The sequence below is a fragment of the Podarcis bocagei genome (assembly GCF_964188305.1).
Source record: "Podarcis bocagei genome assembly, contig: HAP1_SCAFFOLD_167, whole genome shotgun sequence".
Classification (NCBI taxonomy): Eukaryota; Metazoa; Chordata; class Lepidosauria; order Squamata; family Lacertidae; genus Podarcis; species Podarcis bocagei.
The window spans coordinates 88,612-110,815 of NW_027670281.1; the positions used below are offsets into that span (position 1 = coordinate 88,612).

The 22,204-nt window shown below is 44.8% G+C and overlaps 1 protein-coding gene across 1 annotated transcript; it reads left to right on the forward strand.

The window, feature by feature from the left end:
• Positions 1-2,086: 2,086 nt before the first annotated feature.
• Positions 2,087-18,115, forward strand: LOC308579543 (solute carrier family 2, facilitated glucose transporter member 5-like; the record flags this gene model as incomplete). Its single annotated transcript, XM_081214107.1, has 9 exons — positions 2,087-2,108; positions 4,935-5,087; positions 6,923-7,048; positions 9,305-9,492; positions 9,839-9,949; positions 11,171-11,272; positions 13,275-13,350; positions 15,915-16,042; positions 17,255-18,115. The coding sequence occupies 9 exons, from the start codon at positions 2,087-2,089 to the stop codon at positions 17,426-17,428; spliced, it is 1,080 nt and encodes a 359-aa protein (XP_081070233.1). The 3' UTR covers positions 17,429-18,115.
• Between the last annotated feature and the right edge of the window lie 4,089 nt (positions 18,116-22,204).

Genomic DNA, 22,204 nt, shown 5'->3' on the forward strand with positions numbered 1-22,204 from the left:
CCCACTGAAAAGAGGTGAGAGGCTCCACCTGGATGGGGAGGTGGAGAGGCAGGCGGGGAAAGAGGAGCAGTCATGTTCTCCAGTCAGACCATTGCGGCTCGGTCGCTCCAGTGGCGTTGGCGGTGAGGGCTGGGATGGTACAGCAGGCTCTGTTCAGCCTCCATTAGGGCGGTTCATTAATTTTATTTTTTTAAATGCCTGCTCCAAAGGTCTTATCTTACTACACTAGGGATTACCGTATTTTTTTGCTCCATAAGACACACTCTTTCCCTCCTGAAAAGTAAGAAATGTGTGTGCAAGCGGGAGGCAGGGAGAAAAGCCCCCAAGAGCCGCGTCAGTCCCTTCTCCCTCCTCGTAGAAAAGCCCACAGGAGCCGCGCGCTCTTTAAAGGGTGTGCCGGCTTCTGCTGGCTTTTTTAGGAGGTGGGGTTTTTTTAGGAGCTGCTGGCTTTTTTAGGAGCGTGTGTGCGGCTCTTGGGGGCTTTTCCCCCTGAGGAGGGAGAAGGGCAGCCCGTCAGTGGGATGGGATACAGGCTCTGCTCAGCGCTCCCTTTTAAAATATTTTTTTTCTTGCATTCCCCTTCTAAAAACTAGGTGCATCTAATGGTCAGGTGCGTCTTATGGAGCGAAAAATGCGGTATATAGCTATATCCGAAATTTCATGCATATCAGTTAATATCTTGACCCTCCTCCATGAAAACAGCTGTTTACTTGGCCGTTTTCCTATGTCATGAAGGCTGAAATTTCAATTCAGGGGAGCAGGGTCAAGATATTAACTGACATGCATGAAATTTCACATATAGCTATATAATCCCTAGTGTAGTAAGGAAAGACCTTTGAAGCAGGCATTTTTTTAAAAAAAGTTTTTTATGAACCACCCTAGCCTCCGTGCCTCACCCTGGCATGCCCCCCTCATGCTCCTACGCACCTCGGCCTGCCTACACACACCTGGGCACCATCAACCCATGGTACGCCACTGGACACAAAGAAGGCTGTCGCCCTACCTTACATGAGCAGCCAAGTCTTTAGCATATGCGCCGCCAGGGTGCAAAGATCTGGCCAGAGCCCCCAAATCTAGTTTAGCCCCCAAATTAACTTTGATTAGAAAGGAGGAAAAAGAAACAAACTTTTTTATGTGCTCATTTATTTACAATACGCTTATACTTCAGTATACAATACCACCACACTTAAACTTATAAGTATTGTTTAGGCACGTACTTAGGAGAAACATCAGTCGTGTCAAAGTGCTGCTGACCCCACTGCCGCATAGCAGCTCAATACAATACGTAACATAATATTTTGATGTAAGAGTTAATTTCATGTGCATGGCAGAAATCGAGAGAACAGAAATTGGGCTCCGGCAGCGTGGCAGCAGCGGGAGGCCCCATTAGCTAAAGTGGTGCTTCAGGTTAAGAACAGTTTCAGGTTAAGTACGGACCTCTGGAACGAATTAAGTACTTAACCTGAGGTACCACTGTATGTATTTTGTTTTTCTTACTTGATCAAAATTATTTATTATTTCATAACAGGTAGATGGTTAAGAACTTAGGCAGCTTCAGCAGCGGGCACCTGGCGCCCCCCAGAAATTGGCGCCCGGGTGCCCTGCACCCCTTGCACCCCCTGGTAAAGACGGCCCTGTACGTGAGCATCTGAGGGCAGAGAAACCACTAAGAGGATGGAGGTGGTCTTTCAGATATTTGAGGCCAAAGTCATTTAGGGCTTTAAACATTCACTTGAGTGCCTTGAAGTGGCTCCAGATTACCGTATTTTTCACTCTATAAGACGCACCAGACCACAAGACGCACCTAGTTTTTGGAGGAGGAAAACAAGAAGAAAAATATTCTGAATCTCAGAAGCCAGAACAGCAAGAGGGTTCGCTGCACAGTGAAAGCAGCAATCCCTCTTGCTGTTCTGGCTTCTGGGATAGCTGCACAGCCTGCATTCTCTCCATAAGACGCACACATGTTTCCCCTTACTTTTTAGGAGGGAAAAAGTAAGTCTTATAGAGCAAAAAATACGGTAGATCCCATGAGACTGCTCAGGAAGCTGAGTTCTGCAGATTCCTCTTCCACCCACAGATTGTCCCCATGAGAACTATGAGCTCTACCCGTGAGCTGTGGCCTCTGAGCAGCAACTTCTTTGTAGGTTCACAGTTAAGCGTGGGGCCTGTTTGTTATTACCCTGAGCGCCCGTCTTTCAAAGTGTCTCGGCAAACATTATCCAAAAAAAGGTCACGTTAAAGCGTTGCTCGTTGAAGTGGTTTGCAAAGTGCGAACCACAATGCAGGAGTCAAATAAGAACAGAATAACTTGTCCCAAGGCTAGGGACGAAGGGGAGAAATTTGATTCCGTTCACATTTAAAGACAAAATGCCCAACTTTCAGAAACAATTCACAAACGGAGCACAGCCATCCTTTGATATTGGCGATTTCCGCAATGCAGTTGTGCATTGTGCAAAAATGCATATAAAGTGTGCATTAAAATGTACCTATTGTAGAAGGTAGCATATGAAAAGGCATTTATACATTGGGGAAATTCACCCAGCCATCTCATTTCACAGTCTCTCTCCGGTAGTAGACAGCCTCCGAACCCCCACAAACACAGCATGGTGACTAACTTTTCCCCCTCTCTGTCGCCAACAGCCTTTAGTGCTATTGGGTTATTTTGTCTTTCTATATGGCTCATACTGTTCGGATACTGACAGGGAGATAAAGTCCATCATGGCCCAAGCCATGTGCCGGACGATCCATCGACCTCCCGTAGGCACGCAGTATCATCGATTAGCGACACGAGTTTCTAGAAAATATCTTGCCACATTCCAGAGCTCATGCACACTCTTATCAGCAGATAATTGACAGCAGAAGTCGCACTCAGGAGAGCATTATTTACAAGCTTTATTCAGCGTTGATCAGAACAGAGAAAGACATGACTGCCTGCGTCAGTGTCTCCGACAGAGAGAGAAAAACGAAAGCAATAGCAAACATAAACATCCTGTGAACAGGAAATACGCAGGCTGTGACACAAACATCCTGCTCCCTTTTAAGGTGGAACGGAAATATCCGAACACATACACACTGATAAGACTTATTCTCCATGGATTGTTTTCAAAAGCCGTCTAAGCTGGCAAACCTTAATCAAGCGTATAATCCAGTTCACAACCCACATAATTAAGCCTGGATTTCAGAATGAAAAGTCCAGTTATCCATTGCTTTTGGCAAACACTGTCTATAGTAGGAGAGAAACGGGGTGGGGTGGGGTGGGGAGTGGATCAGTCCAATGGTCGATTTAAGTCCCGCATCCTGTTCTCACTGGGGGGAAGCAGATGCTTGTGGGAAATTCACGCACAAGAAAACTCTGCCCTCCTACAGCTTCCAGCAACTGGTGCTCAGAAACATGACATTACAGAGCACAGACATGGTGGCTGTTAGCCATCGATAGCCTTCTGCACCATGAATTTGAAGATTAAAGTCATCCAAGTTGGTGGCCATCACTGCAGGAGTTTAACTATGTGCTGCATGAAGAAGTCCCTTTTTTATCTGTCCCTTAATAATAATAATAATAATAATAATAATAATAATAATTTATTGTTTATACCCTGCCCATCTTCCAACATTCATCATCACTGGATGTCCACAAATCTAATGATAAAAATCTAATTTTAAATTGTTGTAGCCTGCCCTGGGACCTACTGGTGAAGGGTGAGCAATATTATCATTATCATCATTTATTGCTGATCAGTCCTCTTTTTGTCTTGTTATGAATTAATGTTTTTTAATGGAAGTGAGAGCTGGACCATAAAGAAGGCTGATCGCCGAAGAATTGATGCTTTGGGGGAGGGCAAGGGGTTTTCTGGGAGGTAAAGGTAAAGGGACCCCTGACCATTAGGTCCAGTCGTGACCGACTCTGGGGTTGCGGCACTCATCTCGCTTTATTGGCCGAGGGAGCCTGTGTACATCTTCCGAGTCATGTGGCCAGCATGACTAAGCTGCTTCTGGCGAACCAGAGTAGCGCACGGAAACACCATTTACCTTCCTGCCGGAGCGGTACCTATTTATCTACTTGCACTTTGACGTGCTTTCAAACTGCTAGGTTGGCAGGAGCAGGGACCGAGCAACAGGAGCTCACCCCATCACGGGGATTCGAACCGCCGACCTTCTGATCGGCAAGCCCTAGGCTCTGTGGTTTAACCCACAGCGCCACCCGCGTCCCTTTCTGGGAGGAAGAAGGGGCAAAAAAAAGCTGAGATCTATCTTGGAGAGGGAGGTGAAAAGTTCCCTGTGGGCCATGTTGCAAGATCTGGACTTCCTCCATGCAGACAGAAGGTGTAAATAGGTGAATGAACCATATTTCTTGAAACAGACAGTCTCCGCCGTGTCTTCTATTCTCCATAGGATACAGACCCTGCATGTGTGCCTGGGACCCCATGGGCTCTTGCCACCGCTTGGCAGAGGGAGGGGCAGGCACCCAGCTTTTTAAACAATCTGCTCTGAGTACGACTTTGCATTGTCTGTGAAATATACTCGGAGTCGAGTGTGGATTTCATGCTCTTTATTCAGCTCATAGTAGTGAGGAATGAATGTTCCCCCAAAATATCTGCTTTATATACATTATTTACACAATGGGTCGCACGTGATTGGCTAATTCTGGGATTCTCCCGTGGGCCACCTGGAGCTGGATTGGGTGGCTCCTGCGGACCAATCATACTGCTGCATTGTTCTAGGACCAATCAGACTGCTGCATTCTGAATCCTATTGTTCTAGGACCAATCAGACTGCTGCCTTTTGGATCCTGTTGTTCTAGGACCAATCAGACTGCTGCCTTTTGGATCCTATTCAACTCAGTACATAACAGTCTGCCAGCCCAGAAATATGTTCAGATGCTTCTGCGCGTAACCTATGCACATTCAATTGTCTTTTTTTGTTGACCTTGTCAACAGGGATCTCCTTCAGCGTGGTTCCCATGTACCTCACAGAGATTGCCCCCGAAAACCTGCGAGGAGCCATAGCCATCACTGGCCATTTCTTTATCATCTTTGGTAGCCTGATGGCTCGCATATTTGGGCTTGACAAACTCCTAGGGACCCAAGAAGGTGAGTCTGAGAGATGCCCCCTTTGGCCTCTTGACACAGAGGTGGCTCACATTGCTTCAAGGGTCAACCCTCTAGCCACACCCACTTCTACACTCTGGCCACGCCCACAAAGTTTGAATGTGAGCGTGGCCAGCCCATTTAATTTTTAAACCCACCCACTCACGCACACTTGGCATCCTGTCCAGACATGTAGTTATTGACATGTGGTTTAACAACCAATCCGTCTCCATAGGGAACTCTGGGAAAAGTAGCTCTGTGAGGGGGAATAGGGGCAACTCTCAGCCCCTTTTGCAAACTACAGCTCCCAGAAGTCTTTGGGGGAGAAGCCATGAGGGTTTAAAGTGGAATCATAGATAGCACTTTAAATGTATGGTGTGAATTTGGATCCTGTGTGCAACATGGTGTTATATGAAAAAACTGCTCCTTTTTCCTTATGTGGCATTCCCATATAGAGTCCTTAAGTGGGTTCCCTATTGGTAGGAGAAAGTAACAGAAGCCAACCAGAGTATATTGAGAAGCAAAGGGCCTAGTAAGCCTGATCTTTATTCAAGGAACTGTTGCAACAAGGTCCCCACTCACCACACGCAGGAGGGAGGAGAACCCTGAACAATGGTGCGCAAGCCCTTCTGTAGACTTTTGAAATTGCCCACCCTGTAGCCCAAGACCACCCCCCTAAAACATCATACATACATCACAGAAGGAGCCGGTCTACAGCAGGAATCCTGTCTGCCAGGATACCTGATAATGGTCACTGATTGCATTACCTCGGCAGCCTGGGAATTCTTTTGTGGTGGTTAATACCTTAGTTCCTCAATCCAGGTCACAGGCTCACCCTATTCATACACAAATACAGTATGTCCTTAAGACAGGATTGGTAAGCAAAAGACAATGGGAAGGCTTTCCCCATTTGCCTCCCTGACTGCAGAGGAATATTTAAGGTCATTGGGAGAGTCAAAATGGCTTCAGGATTGCTCTCCCATACTATTTCAGACACATGGTCCATATATTTAGATATCTGTGTATTTATGAATATTTATTCTATACAGTGGTACCTTGAGTTACATACGCTTCAGGTTACATACGCTTCAGGTTACAGACTCCGCTAACTCAGAAATATTACCTCGGGTTAAGAACTTTGCTTCAGGATCAGAACAGAAATCGTGCTCCGACGGCGCGGCAGCAGCAGGAGGCCCCATTAGCTAAAGTGGTGCTTCAGGTTAAGAACAGTTTCAGGTTAAGAACGGACCTCCAGAACGAATGAAGTACTTAACCCGAGGTACCACTGTATTTGAGACCTTAAAATTCTTATAACAATGGTCTTCAGGTTTATGCCTTGCTCCTATAATGCTTGGTTTATATTGTTTGGTTATTCCTATCTAGTCATTGTTTGCTTTTTCTTTGTTATTGTTTGTAACTAAAACACACACAAAAATATTTTTTTAAAAAAGAAATTCACATTGAGGTGGCAGAACGGGGTGGGGGTGACAACACGCGCGACAACACACACCTTGGCGGGGGCCAGATACTGTCTCTGCTCTATGGGTAGATAGGTAGCCGTGTTGGTCTGCCATAGTCAAAATAAAAAAAATTCTTCCAGTAGCACCTTAAAGACCAACTAAGTTAGTTCTTGGTATGAGCTTTCGTGTGCATGCACACTTCTTCAGATACACATATCTGAAGAATCTGAAGAAGTGTGCATGCACACGAAAGCTCATACCAAGAACTAACTTAGTTGGTCTTTAAGGTGCTACTGGAAGAATTTTTTTTATTCTGCTCTATGGATTAGCCACCTAGTTGTGCTATCCCATTTCATGTCTCTTCCCATCTGTGTGCAGGTTGGCCGTTCCTGCTGAGCCTCACTGGGGTTCCGGCATTATTTCAACTCATCTTCCTGCCCTTCTTCCCCGAAAGTCCTCGCTACCTCCTGATCCAGAGGCATGACGAAAAAGCAGCCAGAGAAGGTAGAACTGAATGGGGAAATGTGGATGTGGTTATTATCATCAGTCTTCATGCCCCAAACCTTTAAGCCCAGGGTTGTACGCCACTAATTAGAGTAGACCCACCGAAGTGAGTGAGCACCAAAAGCGCTGCTGTTTTCACTTTCTGTGCGAGGTGGCCTAATAAGAGCCTGCTGGATCAGGCCCATGACCCATCTAGTTCACCATCCTGTTCTCACAGTGGCCAATGAGAAGGAACAAGCAGAAGATATAGAAGCATGATTAGTCGTGCCAACAGGGTAAAGAACAGCTTCTATCCATGGGCTGTTAGGCTGCTGAATGAAAAGATAACAACAGGGCAACTGACTTTCGGGTTTGGTGGGTGTGCGTCAGTAAACGAGGGAAATTAAGACTAAGAGAGCTGAGTGGGGGGTGCTCGTGTAATCTCACTGTATACAAGTTGTACAAGTGACGATAAAGTATTTCAATTTCTTTTTTTTTAAAAAAATATTTTTAAAATAATTCAACATTAATACACACATATTGCGAATATACAAGCATACAAACATACATTTCATACAATCCTTAAAAATGTTCAAACGTACCTACACTGAATCCCAGAGACAATTCCTTTTCCCATCACCATCCACCACCCCTCATCCCACCTTTGTGTTAGACTTCCAATCTACTCAATTGCAATTTCTTTCCACTTCTATTACTTTCTTTCACACACCTTTAACCTAATTTCATGCTCCTTTTTCTATTATCCATCTTATTTAGTATTTCAGTATTTAAAACAGAACTTGTTTATTCTAATAGGAGTTCTGATTTTTCAATATGGTCTCAAAGGAGAAGATAGAAAGGCACTGGAAGGTGTTTAAAGGATACTTGCAAAACCATATCAATTTCAGTTTCAATTCCGGACCTGAGCATGAGCCCCTTACCCTCCTGTGGTTTCCCGCAACTGAGATTCAGAAGCATTCCTGCCTCCAACCGTGGAGGCAGAACACAACCATCAAAACTAGTAGCAGTTGATACTATAGCCTTCCTCTCCATCAATTTGCCCAATTCTCTTTTAAAGCCATCCAAGTTGGTGGCCGTCGCTGCCTCCTGCAGGAGAGACTTTGGTAGTGCACTGAAGTCGTTTCTTTTGTCTGTTCTGAATCTTTCAACATTAAGCTTCCTAGGATGTCGGTGAATTCTAGGGGGGGGGGGGGAGAAGCTTCTCTCCATCCACTTTCTCCATGCCACACGTAGTTGTAGCACAAGGGAATTTGCAGGGTGCCTTTCGGACTCCTGCTACTTTGCAAGAGGGATTCCTGTGCATCCTTGAACAGTTTTGCACATTGAAAGTGATTTTAAAATGCTCTTTTGCCCTAGGACAACAAATCTCCTCCTCCTTTTTTTTTTAAAAAAATATATCGACTTTTGGTAGTTTGGAAAGTGATGGAGGAAAGCATGGAAAGAATGAATGGTTAAAGGGAAATTGTAAAAACAACCCAAAAGCAAACCAGAGAATGCTCCTTGTCATATAACAAAAGTAAAGGGACCCCTGACCATTACTTCCAGTCGTGACCGACTCTGGGGTTGCAGCGCTCATCTCGCTTTATTGGCCGAGGGAGCCGGTGTACAGCTTCTGGGTCATGTGGCCAGCATGACTAAGCCGCTTCTGGTAAACCAGAGCAGCGCATGGAAACGCCGTTTACCTTCCTGCCGGAGTGGTACCTATTTATCTACTTGCAGTTTGGTGTGCTTTTGAACTGCTAGGTTGGCAGGAGCAGGGACCGAGCAACGGGAGCTCAGCCCGTTGAGGGGATTCGAACTGCCAACCTTCTGATCGGCAAGTCCTAGGCTCTGTGGTTTAACCCACAGCGCCACCCACGTCCCCCTTATCATATAACCACCCCGTAAAGATATCTGAAAGAATGTTAAATATAGACTGATTGTATGCTGTAGTCTAATCTCTGCATAAACTGGCTATGTTCTCTTTAGGCTCATTGTTGAACTCAGCAGGGGGGAGGAGGAAGATGGGGACAAAGCTAGAACTCATTGGTTTTACTCACCATTGGCTCTAGTGCCTCCAGCCGTTCGCTCTGGCGCCCCCTACTGTTGGCCTCCCTGACCTCTGCCATATCAGTTCCGGCGGGCACCAGCCTCCACTGCTGGATGAGGCAGTGTGTACAGACTGGGGGTGGGGGGGCGCTAAGGACCTTCCAAATGCTGCTGAGCCGACATGGGTGGTCTGTGGCACTAGTAAGCCAGTCATCTCCTTCCACACAGCCTTGGTGAAGCTAAGGGGCTGCGACAACGTGGAGGATGAAATCGAAGAGCTCCACGAGGAGGACCTCTCTGAGGAATTGGAAAAGGATATGGACATCTTTACGATGTATCACTTCGATGACATATGGAACCACCTCGTCTCTGCCGTCGTCTTGATGGGCGGGCAGCAGCTCACTGGCATTAACGCGGTAGGGCAATCTCCCCGAGGAGAACGGGCCTTTTCGGTGGTGGCTCCTGCGTGTGGGATGCTTTCCGCAGGGAAGCCTGCCTGGTGCCCGCGCTGGCAGATTTGAGGTGCCAGGCAAAAATGTTTTCAGCCAGGCGTTTGGCCTTTAGCTTGGAGAACTGTAGATATTGTGGCCTCCTATAGTGAGTGGGTGGGATATTGAGCAGTGAAAAATCCCCCTCCTCACTGGCTCTCTGTGGAGAACCGAAATTAAGACTGAAAAAATGATAGAAACTGAAATGGACAGATTTGTCTGTATCCTGATAGGGGGTCATCATTCAGCTAAGAATGTCTGTTTTTCCTTTCAGGCCAGCTATTATATGGAGATACTCTACATGGCTATGGGGTTAGAAAAGAAAATTGTCGGGTATATCAGCATAACGATATACATTTTGCTTATGTTCATAACTCTCCTGGTGGTAAGATTCTCTCTCATTTCTACATCAACGCCGATGTGACGAGCTCCAGATGTTGTGGCCTACAACTCCATAATCCCTAATCATTGGTCACACAGGCTGGGGCTGATGGGAATTGTAGTCCAAAAATGTCTAGAAGGCATCACGTTCGTCTCCCCTGATATGAATGTTTAGCTCCTCCTTGTAATGCTTCTACCCTCGGCCTACTCCAAAGGCCAGCACTTTTATAGTGTGTGTCTGTGTTAAGCTGGCTGAGTTGTTCCAGTTTCCTACAGACAAACTACAAGTCCAGGTTCAGATGGCATGCAAAGACAAACCATGGCTTAGCTCACAGAGGAGGGGCAAAATGGCTGCCATCGCCTCTCCAGAGATCTGGGTGGAATCTAGACACATAAAAAACGCGGTGGAAATGCTTTTGAACAAAGTTTTGAAAAAATCATTGGATTTGCCATAGCTCACCATCGCCATCTAGTGTCACATTTGTATAATGCACTTTACAACCCAGTTTAAACGTTTTATTTGCAGCTGTATAGCTGAGTGCCTGGTTTGGCTTAGGGTTAAGTAAAAACAGAGCTTCCACCTCTGGGCCCATCCAGGCTGTTGCTAATTTCGGGTGGGATTCAGATGGGCTCAATCCCCAGTTGCATCTCCAGGTAGGGATGGGAATGTACTCTGCCAGAAACTCTGGAGAGCTGCTGCCAGCCAGTGTAGTCAATACTGAGTTCGATTGGCTAATGGGCTTCACTCAATATAAGATAGTTTTTTATATTCCTACGTCTGTAGGGCTATAGTTCAATGGTAGAGCATCTGCTTTGCAGGCAGAAGGTCCTAGGTTCAATCCCCAGTATCTCAAGGCTAGGGAAGACACCCTGGCTGAAACCCTGCAGAACTACTGCCAGTCAGTGTAGACATTGCTGAGCTAGAGGGATGCAATGGTCTGACTTGGCACAAGGGAGCTTCTTAGGTTCCTAATCACATACTAGCCAATGAGCGGCGAGAGCTGATTGGGAGGTTTAGCGCAACAAACCCTCTTCCCAAAAATGCGGGAAGCAACAAGGAAATGCACTGGAATTATCTAATCTCCCTGTAAGGTAATGAATATGACCACCCATTAAATAGCTGACATCTCCCTGCAAATAAATCAGAATGTATGCTCAATAGGCAGGCCATCTTGAAGCAGCCTTCCTCTCTCCTTCTAACTTCCCTGTTTTTTGTATCTGTTAGATCCGTTTTGCTGATTCTTCGGGGCACAGAAATCTCCTACTCAGTGGCTTGGGGATCTGTAGCATCACCTGCGTCCTCTTAGCCATGGCGATTGAATTACAGGTCTGTATTGCAAGTCCGCAAACTCTTGATGTCTGACGCTAAGCACCCACCAGCGCGGTGCCCTCAGTTCTTGGGATAATGGTAATAATAATTTATCTGTTGCATTTCTTAGTGTTTTTTGTTTGCAGAAAGTAAAGTCCCCAAGGGACCTGCAATGTAAGACAAGAATGAAAACCAAAACTGAAATAAAATAAAAGCTAAAAGCATTCTTATGCATGAAACAAAGGCCACAATATCCCAAACTCCCCGAGCCTGGCTGAAAAGAAACATTTTTGCCTTGTGCCCCCAAGTAGTTAGTGATGGTGAACCTCCCTGGGAAGAGAGCATTTCATAAGCAGGTGCCACCACTGAAAAGACCGTTCTCCTGTTGCCACTCTATAGAGATGGCACATGGAGAAGAGCATCAAATGATGAATGATGCTGATTTTGTGTAGTGGATGCTGCTTTAATGGAAATTATGGGTTGCAGTCAACTGAATCCTACTCAGAGGGAACCTATTATAATTATGGGGTGTGGTGGTCAGCTGGTGTGGTGCAGTGATTAGATCAGGGGTCAGCAAACTTTTTCAGCAGGGGGCTGGTCCACTGTTCCTCAGACCTTGTGGGGGACCGGACTATATTTTTTGGGGGGGAAATGAACAAATTCCCATGCCCCACAAATAACCCAGAGATGCATTTTAAATAAAAGCACACATTCTACTCATGTAAAAACACCAGGCAGGCCCCACAAATAACCCAGAGATGCATTTAAAATAAAAGGACACATTCTACTCATGTAAAAACACGCTGATTCCTGGACCATCCGCGGGCTGGATTTAGAAGGTGATTGGGCCGGATCTGGCCCCTGGGCCTTAGTTTGCCTACCCATGGATTAGATTGTTGGATTGGGGTGTGAGGAGAACTGGGTTCGAATCCCCACTTGGGTCACAAAGCTCACTGGGTGTGACCTTGAGGCCAGCCTCTCCGCCTAACCTACCTCACAGGGTTATTGTGGGAGAGGGAGAATCATGTGTGTGCCACCTGGGCATCCTCAGAGGAAAAGGGGGGATAGAAATGCAATAGATAATTAAATAATAAATGAAGAAATCCATTAACTTCAGTGCTGCATACCAGCCGAGATGAGCTAAAGTCCATTAACTTCAGCGAGTCTGCTTTGAGTTGGACTGGCATTGGATAAAACCCTATAATTTTATTTATTTGTTCATTTATTTCTACAGTCACGGAACATGAACATTTACACATTGACAAAATGGTAGCTCTATGGGGGAAGCTCAGGAATTTCTGGCACCAAACTGCAGTTCCAAGAATTGCTTGCAGGAGGTGATGACAATTGAACTGGTATAAACTGAGAAATTTTGCAGGACAGAGCAGATAGGCTGTTAATTAAACCATGTTGTTGTTTTATTGTTGTTTGGATTTCCTTCCTCCCAAAGGAGCCCAGGGTAGCACATGCAGCAATGATAATTTTTTTTAAAAAAAACACACAACTCAAAGCAATTTTAAAACACTCTAAAACTAGTTTAAAACCTTTTTATGTATAAAAAAACAGTTAAAAACACTCTTAGCTGGTGATCATAGGGTTGCCAGGAGCAGTGTCTTTCAGCCATTAAATGCCTAGGTTAAACAAGAGTGTTATTAAATTCCTGAAAGTAAGTAATGAAGGGAGAGGGTGAGAGATGCACCACACCAGGGAGGACATTCCACAGGGAAGGAGCCACCACTGAAAAGGCCCTGTTATGTGTCAACGCCAGCTGGGCAGTCCCCAGTGGCACCACCACCAACAGGGTGCTGATCACCTGCTGATCGTAGGGTCTGAGATGGTTGATACTAGGGAGAAGAAAGCACCACTGAGTTCAATGGAGCTTATGCCCCAGCATAGGAACACAGTCACGGTCCTATTAAATAGGGTTTTCTGGTGATAATGATTGCAGTAGTGGAGTATCTATGTCATTTGCAACCACAGCACTGTCTCTGCCTGAACTGTGAGTCCCTTTCTCCAACAGAAGACCATCTGGTGGATGTCATATGTCAGCTCATCTTTCGTTACCCTCTTCCTCATTGGACAGTCCATCGGGCCAGGTAAGCTCTCTGATGAAGATGATTTATGAGACTTGTCCATCTCTTGTTACACTGAGCTCTCCAGTACAGTGGTACTGTAGCACCCTGCTTGTGGTTAACGCTTAGCTGGAATGAAATATTCAACGCAGCAATAGAGAAATTAAAATAATAATTTATTTGTCAGACAAATAAATGAGAGGCACAGTGGTATATGGTTACCAAGCTCTGGCCTGGCCTCCTGCCATTATGGCCAGCACTTATATTCCCTTAATCCAGCCCCCTTTGCTCCTCCTTTGGCTGCCTCTGTCCAATCAGCCTGGTTGGATTTCCTATTGGCTGATTGCTATAACCAATCCTAAAAGATACACCCATATCCTCCTGTCCTTATATGGAACACAAAGAGCTATATATTGTTACATCTATAAATGACAAATAAGTAGTAATATATCTTACATGTGTCTCAACAAGGAATCTTAATTACCAGCTCACCTCTTGCCCTCCTTGCCCTATTGCCTTCTAAAACAAATGGTTAATCTTAAATTTTTATTTTAAACATATGTCAAGGATCTTGAGTTTCACATCAACATTGAAAGATCTCCTTCATTTGAAGGTTTCTAAACAAATGCCTGACAGCTATATATCAGGACTGCTTGGATGGCGTCTTCCTGTCTGGCAGGGGGGCTAGGCTGGTGGCTGACTTAATTTCAGGATAAATACAACTCTTACAACTATATGAAATAAGAATCTAGCATTTCTTAAATCCTTTGCATAATTACATTTAAGCAAATATATTTAATACATAACATAGGTAGCCTTTTAAAAGGAATAAGGCCTTTGTAAAGTAAAAAAGGAACTCAGTAAAAAACCGCTTCAAAAGAAGCCTCTTCAGTTTACACCCCCCCCTTCAGCCAGCTGCTTTTCCCATTAGCTCTTCCCAACATTTATTGCCCTCTAACTCTCTCAGTTTAAGAAAGAAACAGCTTTAAAAAGACTTCCCAAAAATGCTCTCCCAAAAATGCTCTCTTTCTGCCAGCTAGATGCTTCTCCATTTGGTCTTGGCCTTTTAACCTTAGAAAGAAGATCTGGCTCATTTTACTGGGAGGCACATTGGTATTATTTTACTATTTACTCATTCCTAATTATGTTTATCTCTGCCTTTTTTATCTTCTGTAACATGTAGGGTCAGTGTCCTCACTCTCAGTCTGTAATTCCAGCTTTTACGACTTTGAGAATTGTTTTCTGCTATAAATCAAGGGGCCCCTTGTCTAGGAGGAAAACATTGCCAAGGTTCTCTAAGCAGCTGTCTTCTGCCTGGCATGAAACTTTTGAAAATCTTTAAGCTCTCTCTTTAATATACAAGCCCTGATCAAACATTAATAAAAATGCAGGCTTATGCCTGATGCCTCAGTACCTTGGTTTACGAACTTAATCTGTTCCGGAAGTCCATTCTTAAACCAAAGTTTCTTAAACCAAGGCGTGCTTTCCCATAGCACCAGGGGACACAATTTACACTCAACAGGAAGCGGAACATGTTCTGCTTCCAAGGCAAAGTTCACAAACCAAAACACCTACTTCCGGGTTTGCAGCATTCTTAATCCAAATTGTTCATAAACTAAGCTGTTCTTAAATCAAGGTACCACTGTATTGACATAGTTGGACAAAGAAACACTCAGTCCGTAAAAATATATGCAATGCCACACAGACACACCCCAAACAGCTGTGTAAGTGTGCTGCCAAACATCATCATAAGTCTGAAGGGGAATCCAACATTCGTGCTGCTCAGAGTAGATCCATTGAAGCTAGCGAACGTGGCTAACTTCAGTTCGCTAATTTCAGTAGGTCTTTTCTGAGTAGAATTTCACTGGCTACAACCCTAAGTCTTTACCTGGGCCACATTCCCAACCATACATTTAAAGCAGCATCATGGCACGTCAAGCAGTCATGGCTTCCCCCAAGGAATTCTGGGAGCTGTAATTTGTTATGGGTGCTGAGAGTTATTGGGAGAATCCTCTACTCCAGGCATAGGCAAACTCGGCCCTCCATATGTTTTGGGACTACAACTCCCATGATCCCTAGCTAACAGGACCAGTGGTCAGGGATGATGGGAAGTGTAGTCCCAAAACATCTGGAGGGGCGAGTTTGCCTATGCCTGCTCTACTCCCCTCACAGAGTTCTCTGAGAAGAAGAGTTGGTTGTTAAACCAGTCTAAGAATTTAAGTTCTTGGGGAGGGGGACGGAATAGGGGCCTCCTAGCCACTCTCTGCACCTCTAACAAATGGCAGCTCCCATAATTCTCTGGAGGAAGCCACGACCGTTCAAAGTGGCATCGTAGCATTTTAAATATATGGCCAGGATGTTCAGGGCTCCTTGAGGAAGCACAAGAGATGAGTAGCATAGATAAACTTCCCTGTTTAGGGAAGTTTTTTAATGACTGATGTTTTAATGTACCGGTACTTTTAATATTTTGTTAGAAGCCGACCAGAGCGGCTGGGGAAACCCAGCCAGATGGGCGGGGTATAAATAAAAAAGTATTATATTATTATTAGCGAAAATGAAAATGGGGCATTCTCTCTCTCCTGGCCCAGATCCGATTCCAGTGGTGATTGTAGCAGAGCTGTTCCTTCAGTCATCCCGGTCCACTGCCTTCATGGCTGGGGGCTGTGTTCACTGGTTCTGCAAATTCGTTATCGGAGTCGTGTTCCTTCAGATGGAGGTAAGTGGCTTTGGCTAATACATCCAAGGTTCTCTTAGAGGAGTCCCAGGTCATCAAACCTGAGCTTCCACAGACTCCACCTGCCATGAGGCGCTATTGGCAGCAGCAGCAGCAATGTTCTATGCTTATGATAACATTTTATTCTCCTTCTAATTGTGCTGTTTTAAATGTGCATTTGATACTTGACTTCCTTTAGCAATGTTTTCTTTTGAAATGTTTAAGATAATGGTTTTTTGTGTGTTGACTTTGCTGCGTTAAATGTGCATTCTGTAGCTGGCCTCCTTTGCAATTAAGATAAAGATTTCCAAAATTTCTCAAATTAGATAATTACATAACGACTATGTTTCATAGATTGGCTTCCCTCCCTCCCACCTACCCACCCACCCCTCCCTATGTTTTTATTCAAACCCTTTTCTGCTGCGTTATATAACAAACTCTTCTCTATTACAAAAAAAATAATCCTTCTAGTACAATTATTTTATTGTTTTTCGTCCACTGCTCATATCTCAAATCCTGCCTGCAATTTCATTTGGCTATAATGCTTTTTCAAATAGTCCCAAAAAGGCCTTCACTCATCTATTAAAAAGTTTGTCATTTCGATCTCTTGGTTTAGCTGTCAGCTTTGCCATTTCTGCATAGTCTGTTACTTTCAGAAGCCATTCCTCCTTCAGAGACTGGTTTTCTGAAGCACCTGCCCCCTCCATTTAACCTTGCTTTAGCTGTGTTGAACAAGGGTGTTAAGTTGTGGATGAGCCATATCAGACGACACAGCGATTCTTTAAACAGCTCTTGTTTATTCACAGGCCAGAACAGAACTGGGCTGAAGGGTTCAGCCAGCCTGTTTATATAGAGCTCCACTAGAATTCAACAGTAACCATTTTCTGTAACTATCCAATCACTGAACGTCACTTTCAATCCCTTATTTGCATATGTGGACCTGAGTGAAAACTATCTACAGTATCCCCCTGCTGGCCCAGGGTGAGAACTTCAGTACATAACAAAGGGTGCTTCAGAGAGCGGTTTGCCAAACCGCTCTGAGAAGGGCCTCCGATCTCTGCCCCGTTAAACAGCTTGCATGGGCTGCCTGCTTGCTTGCTCGCTTGCCTGCCATTATGCTGGAGTTGGTGTGGCTGCTACTATCTGTAGCTTGATGACATTCTCTTACACACATTCCATTTCGTGCTCTTTCTCTCTATCCTTTTCTCTCTCCAGATACACATTGAGCCTTACAGCTTTCTCCTCTTTTGGCCTCTCTGCGTAGCCATCTTAATTTATGCCTTCAAGCAGATCCCGGAAACCAGCGGCCAGAACTTCCTGGATATCAGGAGGACCGAGGCAATCCGAATGACCAGGACCCTCCTGCTCATGCAAATCTCAGAGGACTAGAAACTTGGGAGACAGTCCATGCAGCGATTTGGAGATATTCTGTTCGGTTGGCCCATTGGTGATCACAGCAGTTTTCCTTCTGGTCTGACTGAACAGCCTGGACTTTATTCCTTCTTTTTCCTACACTGGACTCCGACTGCCACCACCTCTCACTATTGGCTTATGTACCTACCTGAAGGGTCATAGGCTACCCATCCGTGCTTTAATCAGCCTTAATAAAAGCTGGATCAGCCACTCATGCAGAGACACAGCAGGGAACTTCATTTCTGGATGATGCGTCCAGCTCTCAGGCACCTATAATCCACATATGGAGGACCAGATGTCTCCAGATGTTGCTGAACTGTGACTCCCATCACTACTGGCCATGGTGGCTGGGGCTTATGGGGGTTGGACTCCCACATCAGGAGTCCCCCATCCCTCCCACAACATCACGAGTTCCCCATCCCTCCTCTAACAGATCTAGAGTTATGCCCAATGGCCATCCTACTCAGAGTAGACCCGTTGAAACTAATGAACTTGGCTTCCTCAATATCTTTTTTCAAAAGAAAAAACTGTCTAACAGGCTGTTTTTCTATTGGTGCTTATTGCTCAGCCTTCATTATCATTATTACATTTTTGTTGATATACACATGCTGTATAAACTGAAGTATAATAATAATAAATCCACGTGTGATGTATATCCCTGTTTCCAGGAAGTCTGTGTGTTTCTTTTCATAGAATCATAGAATTGTAGAGTTGGAAGGGACCCTGAGGATTATCTCGTCCAAGCCCCTGCAAAGCAGGACTATGCAGCTGTCCCATACGGGTATTGAACCTGCAGCCTCAGCATTATCAGCACCACGCTCTAACCAAGTGAGCTATCCAGGCTCTAACAACCACAAAATTACAATCCTGCCTGTTTCTCCAAGGAGCTGAAGGCAGCATCCATGGTTCTCTCCTCTATTTTGCCCTCACGACAACCCTGTGAAGTAGGTTAGGCTGGGGGATGGTCCCCAGGAGAAGGCCTGTGTGAGGTGAGGGAGGCGGAATTGGGGCGTCAGGGAATGTTGGAGCTTGCGGAAGTGACCAGGGACCAAAAGGCTCAGGAGCTGGATTCTGGGGAAGGTTCCGGTGGGTTGTCAGTGAGCTTGCCGTTCAGAAGGTTGGCAGTTCGAATCCCCGCAACAGAGTGAGCTCCTGTTGCTCTGTCCCAGCTCCTGCCAACCTAGCAGTTCGAAAGCACACCAGTGCAAGTAGATAAATAGGCATCGCTGTGGTGGGATGGTAAACGGCGTTTCCATGTGCTCTGGTTTCCGTCACGGTGTTATGTTGCGCCAGAAGCGGTTTAGTCATGCTGGCCACATGACCCGGAGAGCTGTCTGTGGACAAAGGCCCGCTCCCTTGCCCTGAAAGTGAGATGAGCGCCGCAACCCCATAGTCGCCTTTGACTGGGATTAACCGTCCCGGGGTCCTTTACCTTTTTACCTTGCTAACAGCAACTTGCTAGATCAGGCCAGTGGCCCCTCTAGTTCAGCATCCTGTTCCCCAAAATTCCTTTGAGAAACCGGAAAGTAGGACCCGGGCGCAAGAGCACCCTTCTGTGGCATCACAGCCTCCAACTATGGAAGGACAGTACAACCATCTTGGCTAGTAGGCACTGATAGCCTTGTCGTCCATGAATTTGTCTAGACCTCTTATAAAGCCATCCAGTTTTGTGGCCATCACTGCCTTTAGACTGAACCTGCGGAAAAACTTTTTAAAAAATAAATCTCTAAGCCGCGCGGTCACAATTTCAGAAAAAATCTGACATTCTGCAATTCTCTCAGAAATGGTGCCAAACTGTTGCAAATGCTCCCCTGAGAGGTTTTTCGGTGGAAACTGAAGGGTTTTTATCATCGGAAAAAGAATTAGCCCTCGACGACTGAACTTGCGGAAAAACCTTTTTTTGAAAAAATCCCTAAGCCGCGCGGTCACAATCTCAGCAAAAATCTGACATTCTGCAATTCTCTCAGAAATGGTGCCAAACTGTTGCAAATGCTCCCCTGAGAGGTTTTTCGGTGGAAACAGAAGGCTTTTTATCATCGGAAAAAGAATTAGCCCTCGGCAACTGAACTTGGGGAAAAACCTTTTTTTGAAAAAATCCCTAAGCCGCGCGGTCACAATTTCAGCAAAAATCTAACATTCTGCAATTCTATCAGAAATGGTGCCAAACTGTTGCAAATGCTCCTCTGAGAGGTTTTTCGGTGGAAACAGAAGGCTTTTTATCATCGGAAAAAGAATTAGCCCTCGACGACTGAACTTGGGGAAAAACCTTTTTTAAAAAAAAATCCCTAAGCCGCGCGGTCACAATTTCAGCAAAAATCTGACATTCTGCAATTCTCTCAGAAATGGTGCCAAACTGTTGCAAATGCTCTTCTGAGAGGTTTTTCAGTGGAAACTGAAGGCTTTTTATCATCGGAAAAAGAATTAGCCCTCGACGACTGAACTTGCGGAAAAACCTTATTTTGAAAAAATCCCTAAGCCGCGCGGTCACAATTTCAGCAAAAATCTGACATTCTGCAATTCTATCAGAAATGGTTCCAAACTGTTGCAAATGCTCCCCTGAGAGGTTTTTCGGTGGAAACAGAAGGCTTTTTATCATCGGAAAAAGAATTAGCCCTCGATGACTGTACTTGCAGAAAAACCTTTTTTTGAAAAAATCCCTAAGCCGCGCGGTCACAATTTCAGCAAAAATCTGACATTCTGCAATTCTCTCAGAAATGGTGCCAAACTGTTGCAAATGCTCCTCTGAGAGGTTTTTCGGTGGAAACAGAAGGCTTTTTATCATCGGAAAAAGAATTAGCCCTCGACGACTGAACTTGGGGAATAACCTTTTTTTGAAAAAATCCCTAAGCCGCGCGGTCACAATTTCAGCAAAAACCTGACATTCCTCAATTCTCTCAGAAATGGTGCCAAACTGTTGCAAATGCTCCCCTGAGAGGTTTTTCGGTGGAAACTGAAGGGTTTTTATCATCGGAAAAAGAATTAGCCCTCGACGACTGAACTTGCGGAAAAACCTTTTTTTGAAAAAATCCCTAAGCCGCGCGGTCACAATTTCAGCAAAAATCTGACATTCTGCAATTCTCTCAGAAATGGTTCCAAACTGTTGCAAATGCTCCCCTGATTGGTTTTTCGGTGGAAACAGAAGGCTTTTTATCATCGGAAAAAGAATTAGCCCTCGATGACTGAACTTGCGGAAAAACCTTTTTTTAAAAAAATCCCTAAGCCGTGCGGTCACAATTTCAGCAAAAATCTGACATTCTGCAATTCTCTCAGAAATGGTGCCAAACTGTTGCAAATGCTCCCCTGAGAGGTTTTTCGGTGGAAACTGAAGGGTTTTTATCATCGGAAAAAGAATTAGCCCTCGACGACTGAACTTGGGGAAAAACCTTTTTTTGAAAAAATCCCTAAACCGTGCGGTCACAATTTCAGCAAAAATCTGACATTCTGCAATTCTCTCAGAAATGGTGCCAAACTGTTGCAAATGCTCCCCTGAGAGGTTTTTCGGTGAAAACTGAAGGGTTTTTATCATCGGAAAAAGAATTAGCCCTCGACGACTGAACTTGCAGAAAAACCTTTTTTTGAAAAAATCCCTAAGCCGCGCGGTCACAATTTCAGCAAAAATCTGACATTCTGCAATTCTCTCAGAAATGGTGCCAAACTGTTGCAAATGCTCTCCTGAGAGGTTTTTCGGTGGAAACAGAAGGCTTTTTATCATCGGAAAAAGAATTAGCCCTCGACGACTGAACTTGCGGAAAAACCTTTTTTTGAAAAAATCCCTAAGCCGCGCGGTCACAATTTCAGCAAAAATCTGACATTCTGCAATTCTCTCAGAAATGGTGCCAAACTGTTGCAAATGCTCTCCTGAGAGGTTTTTCGGTGGAAACAGAAGGCTTTTTATCATCGGGAAAAGAATTAGGCATCCACGACTGAACTTGCGGAAAAACTTTTTTTTCAAAAAATCCCTAAGCCGCGCGGTCACAATTTCAGCAAAAATCTGACATTCTGCAATTCTCTCAGAAATGTTGCCAAACTGTTGCAAATGCTCTCCTGAGAGGTTTTTCGGTGGAAACAGAAGGCTTTTTATCATCGGAAAAAGAATTAGCCCTCGACGACTGAACTTGCGGAAAAACCTCTTTTTGAAAAAATCCCTAAGCCGCGCGGTCACAATTTCAGCAAAAATCTGACGTTCTGCAATTCTCTCAGAAATGGTGCCAAACTGTTGCAAATGCTCCCCTGAGAGGTTTTTCGGTGGAAACAGAAGGCTTTTTATCATCGGAAAAAGAATTAGCCCTCAATGACTGAACTTGCGGAAAAACCTTTTTTTGAAAAAATCCCTAAGCCGCGCGGTCACAATTTCAGCAAAAATCTGACATTCTGCAATTCTCTCAGAAATGGTGCCAAACTGTTGCAAATGCTCCCCTGAGAGGCTTTTCGGTGGAAACAGAAGGCTTTTTATCATCGGAAAAAGAATTAGCCCTCAACAACTGAACTTGCGGAAAAACCTTTTTTTGAAAAAATCCCTAAGCCGCGCGGTCACAATTTCAGCAAAAATCTGACATTCTGCAATTCTCTCAGAAATGGTGCCAAACTGTTGCAAATGCTCTCCTGAGAGGTTTTTCGGTGGAAACAGAAGGCTTTTTATCATCGGAAAAAGAATTAGCCCTCAACAACTGAACTTGCGGAAAAACCTTTTTTTGAAAAAATCCCTAAGCCGCGCGGTCACAATTTCAGCAAAAATCTAACATTCTGCAATTC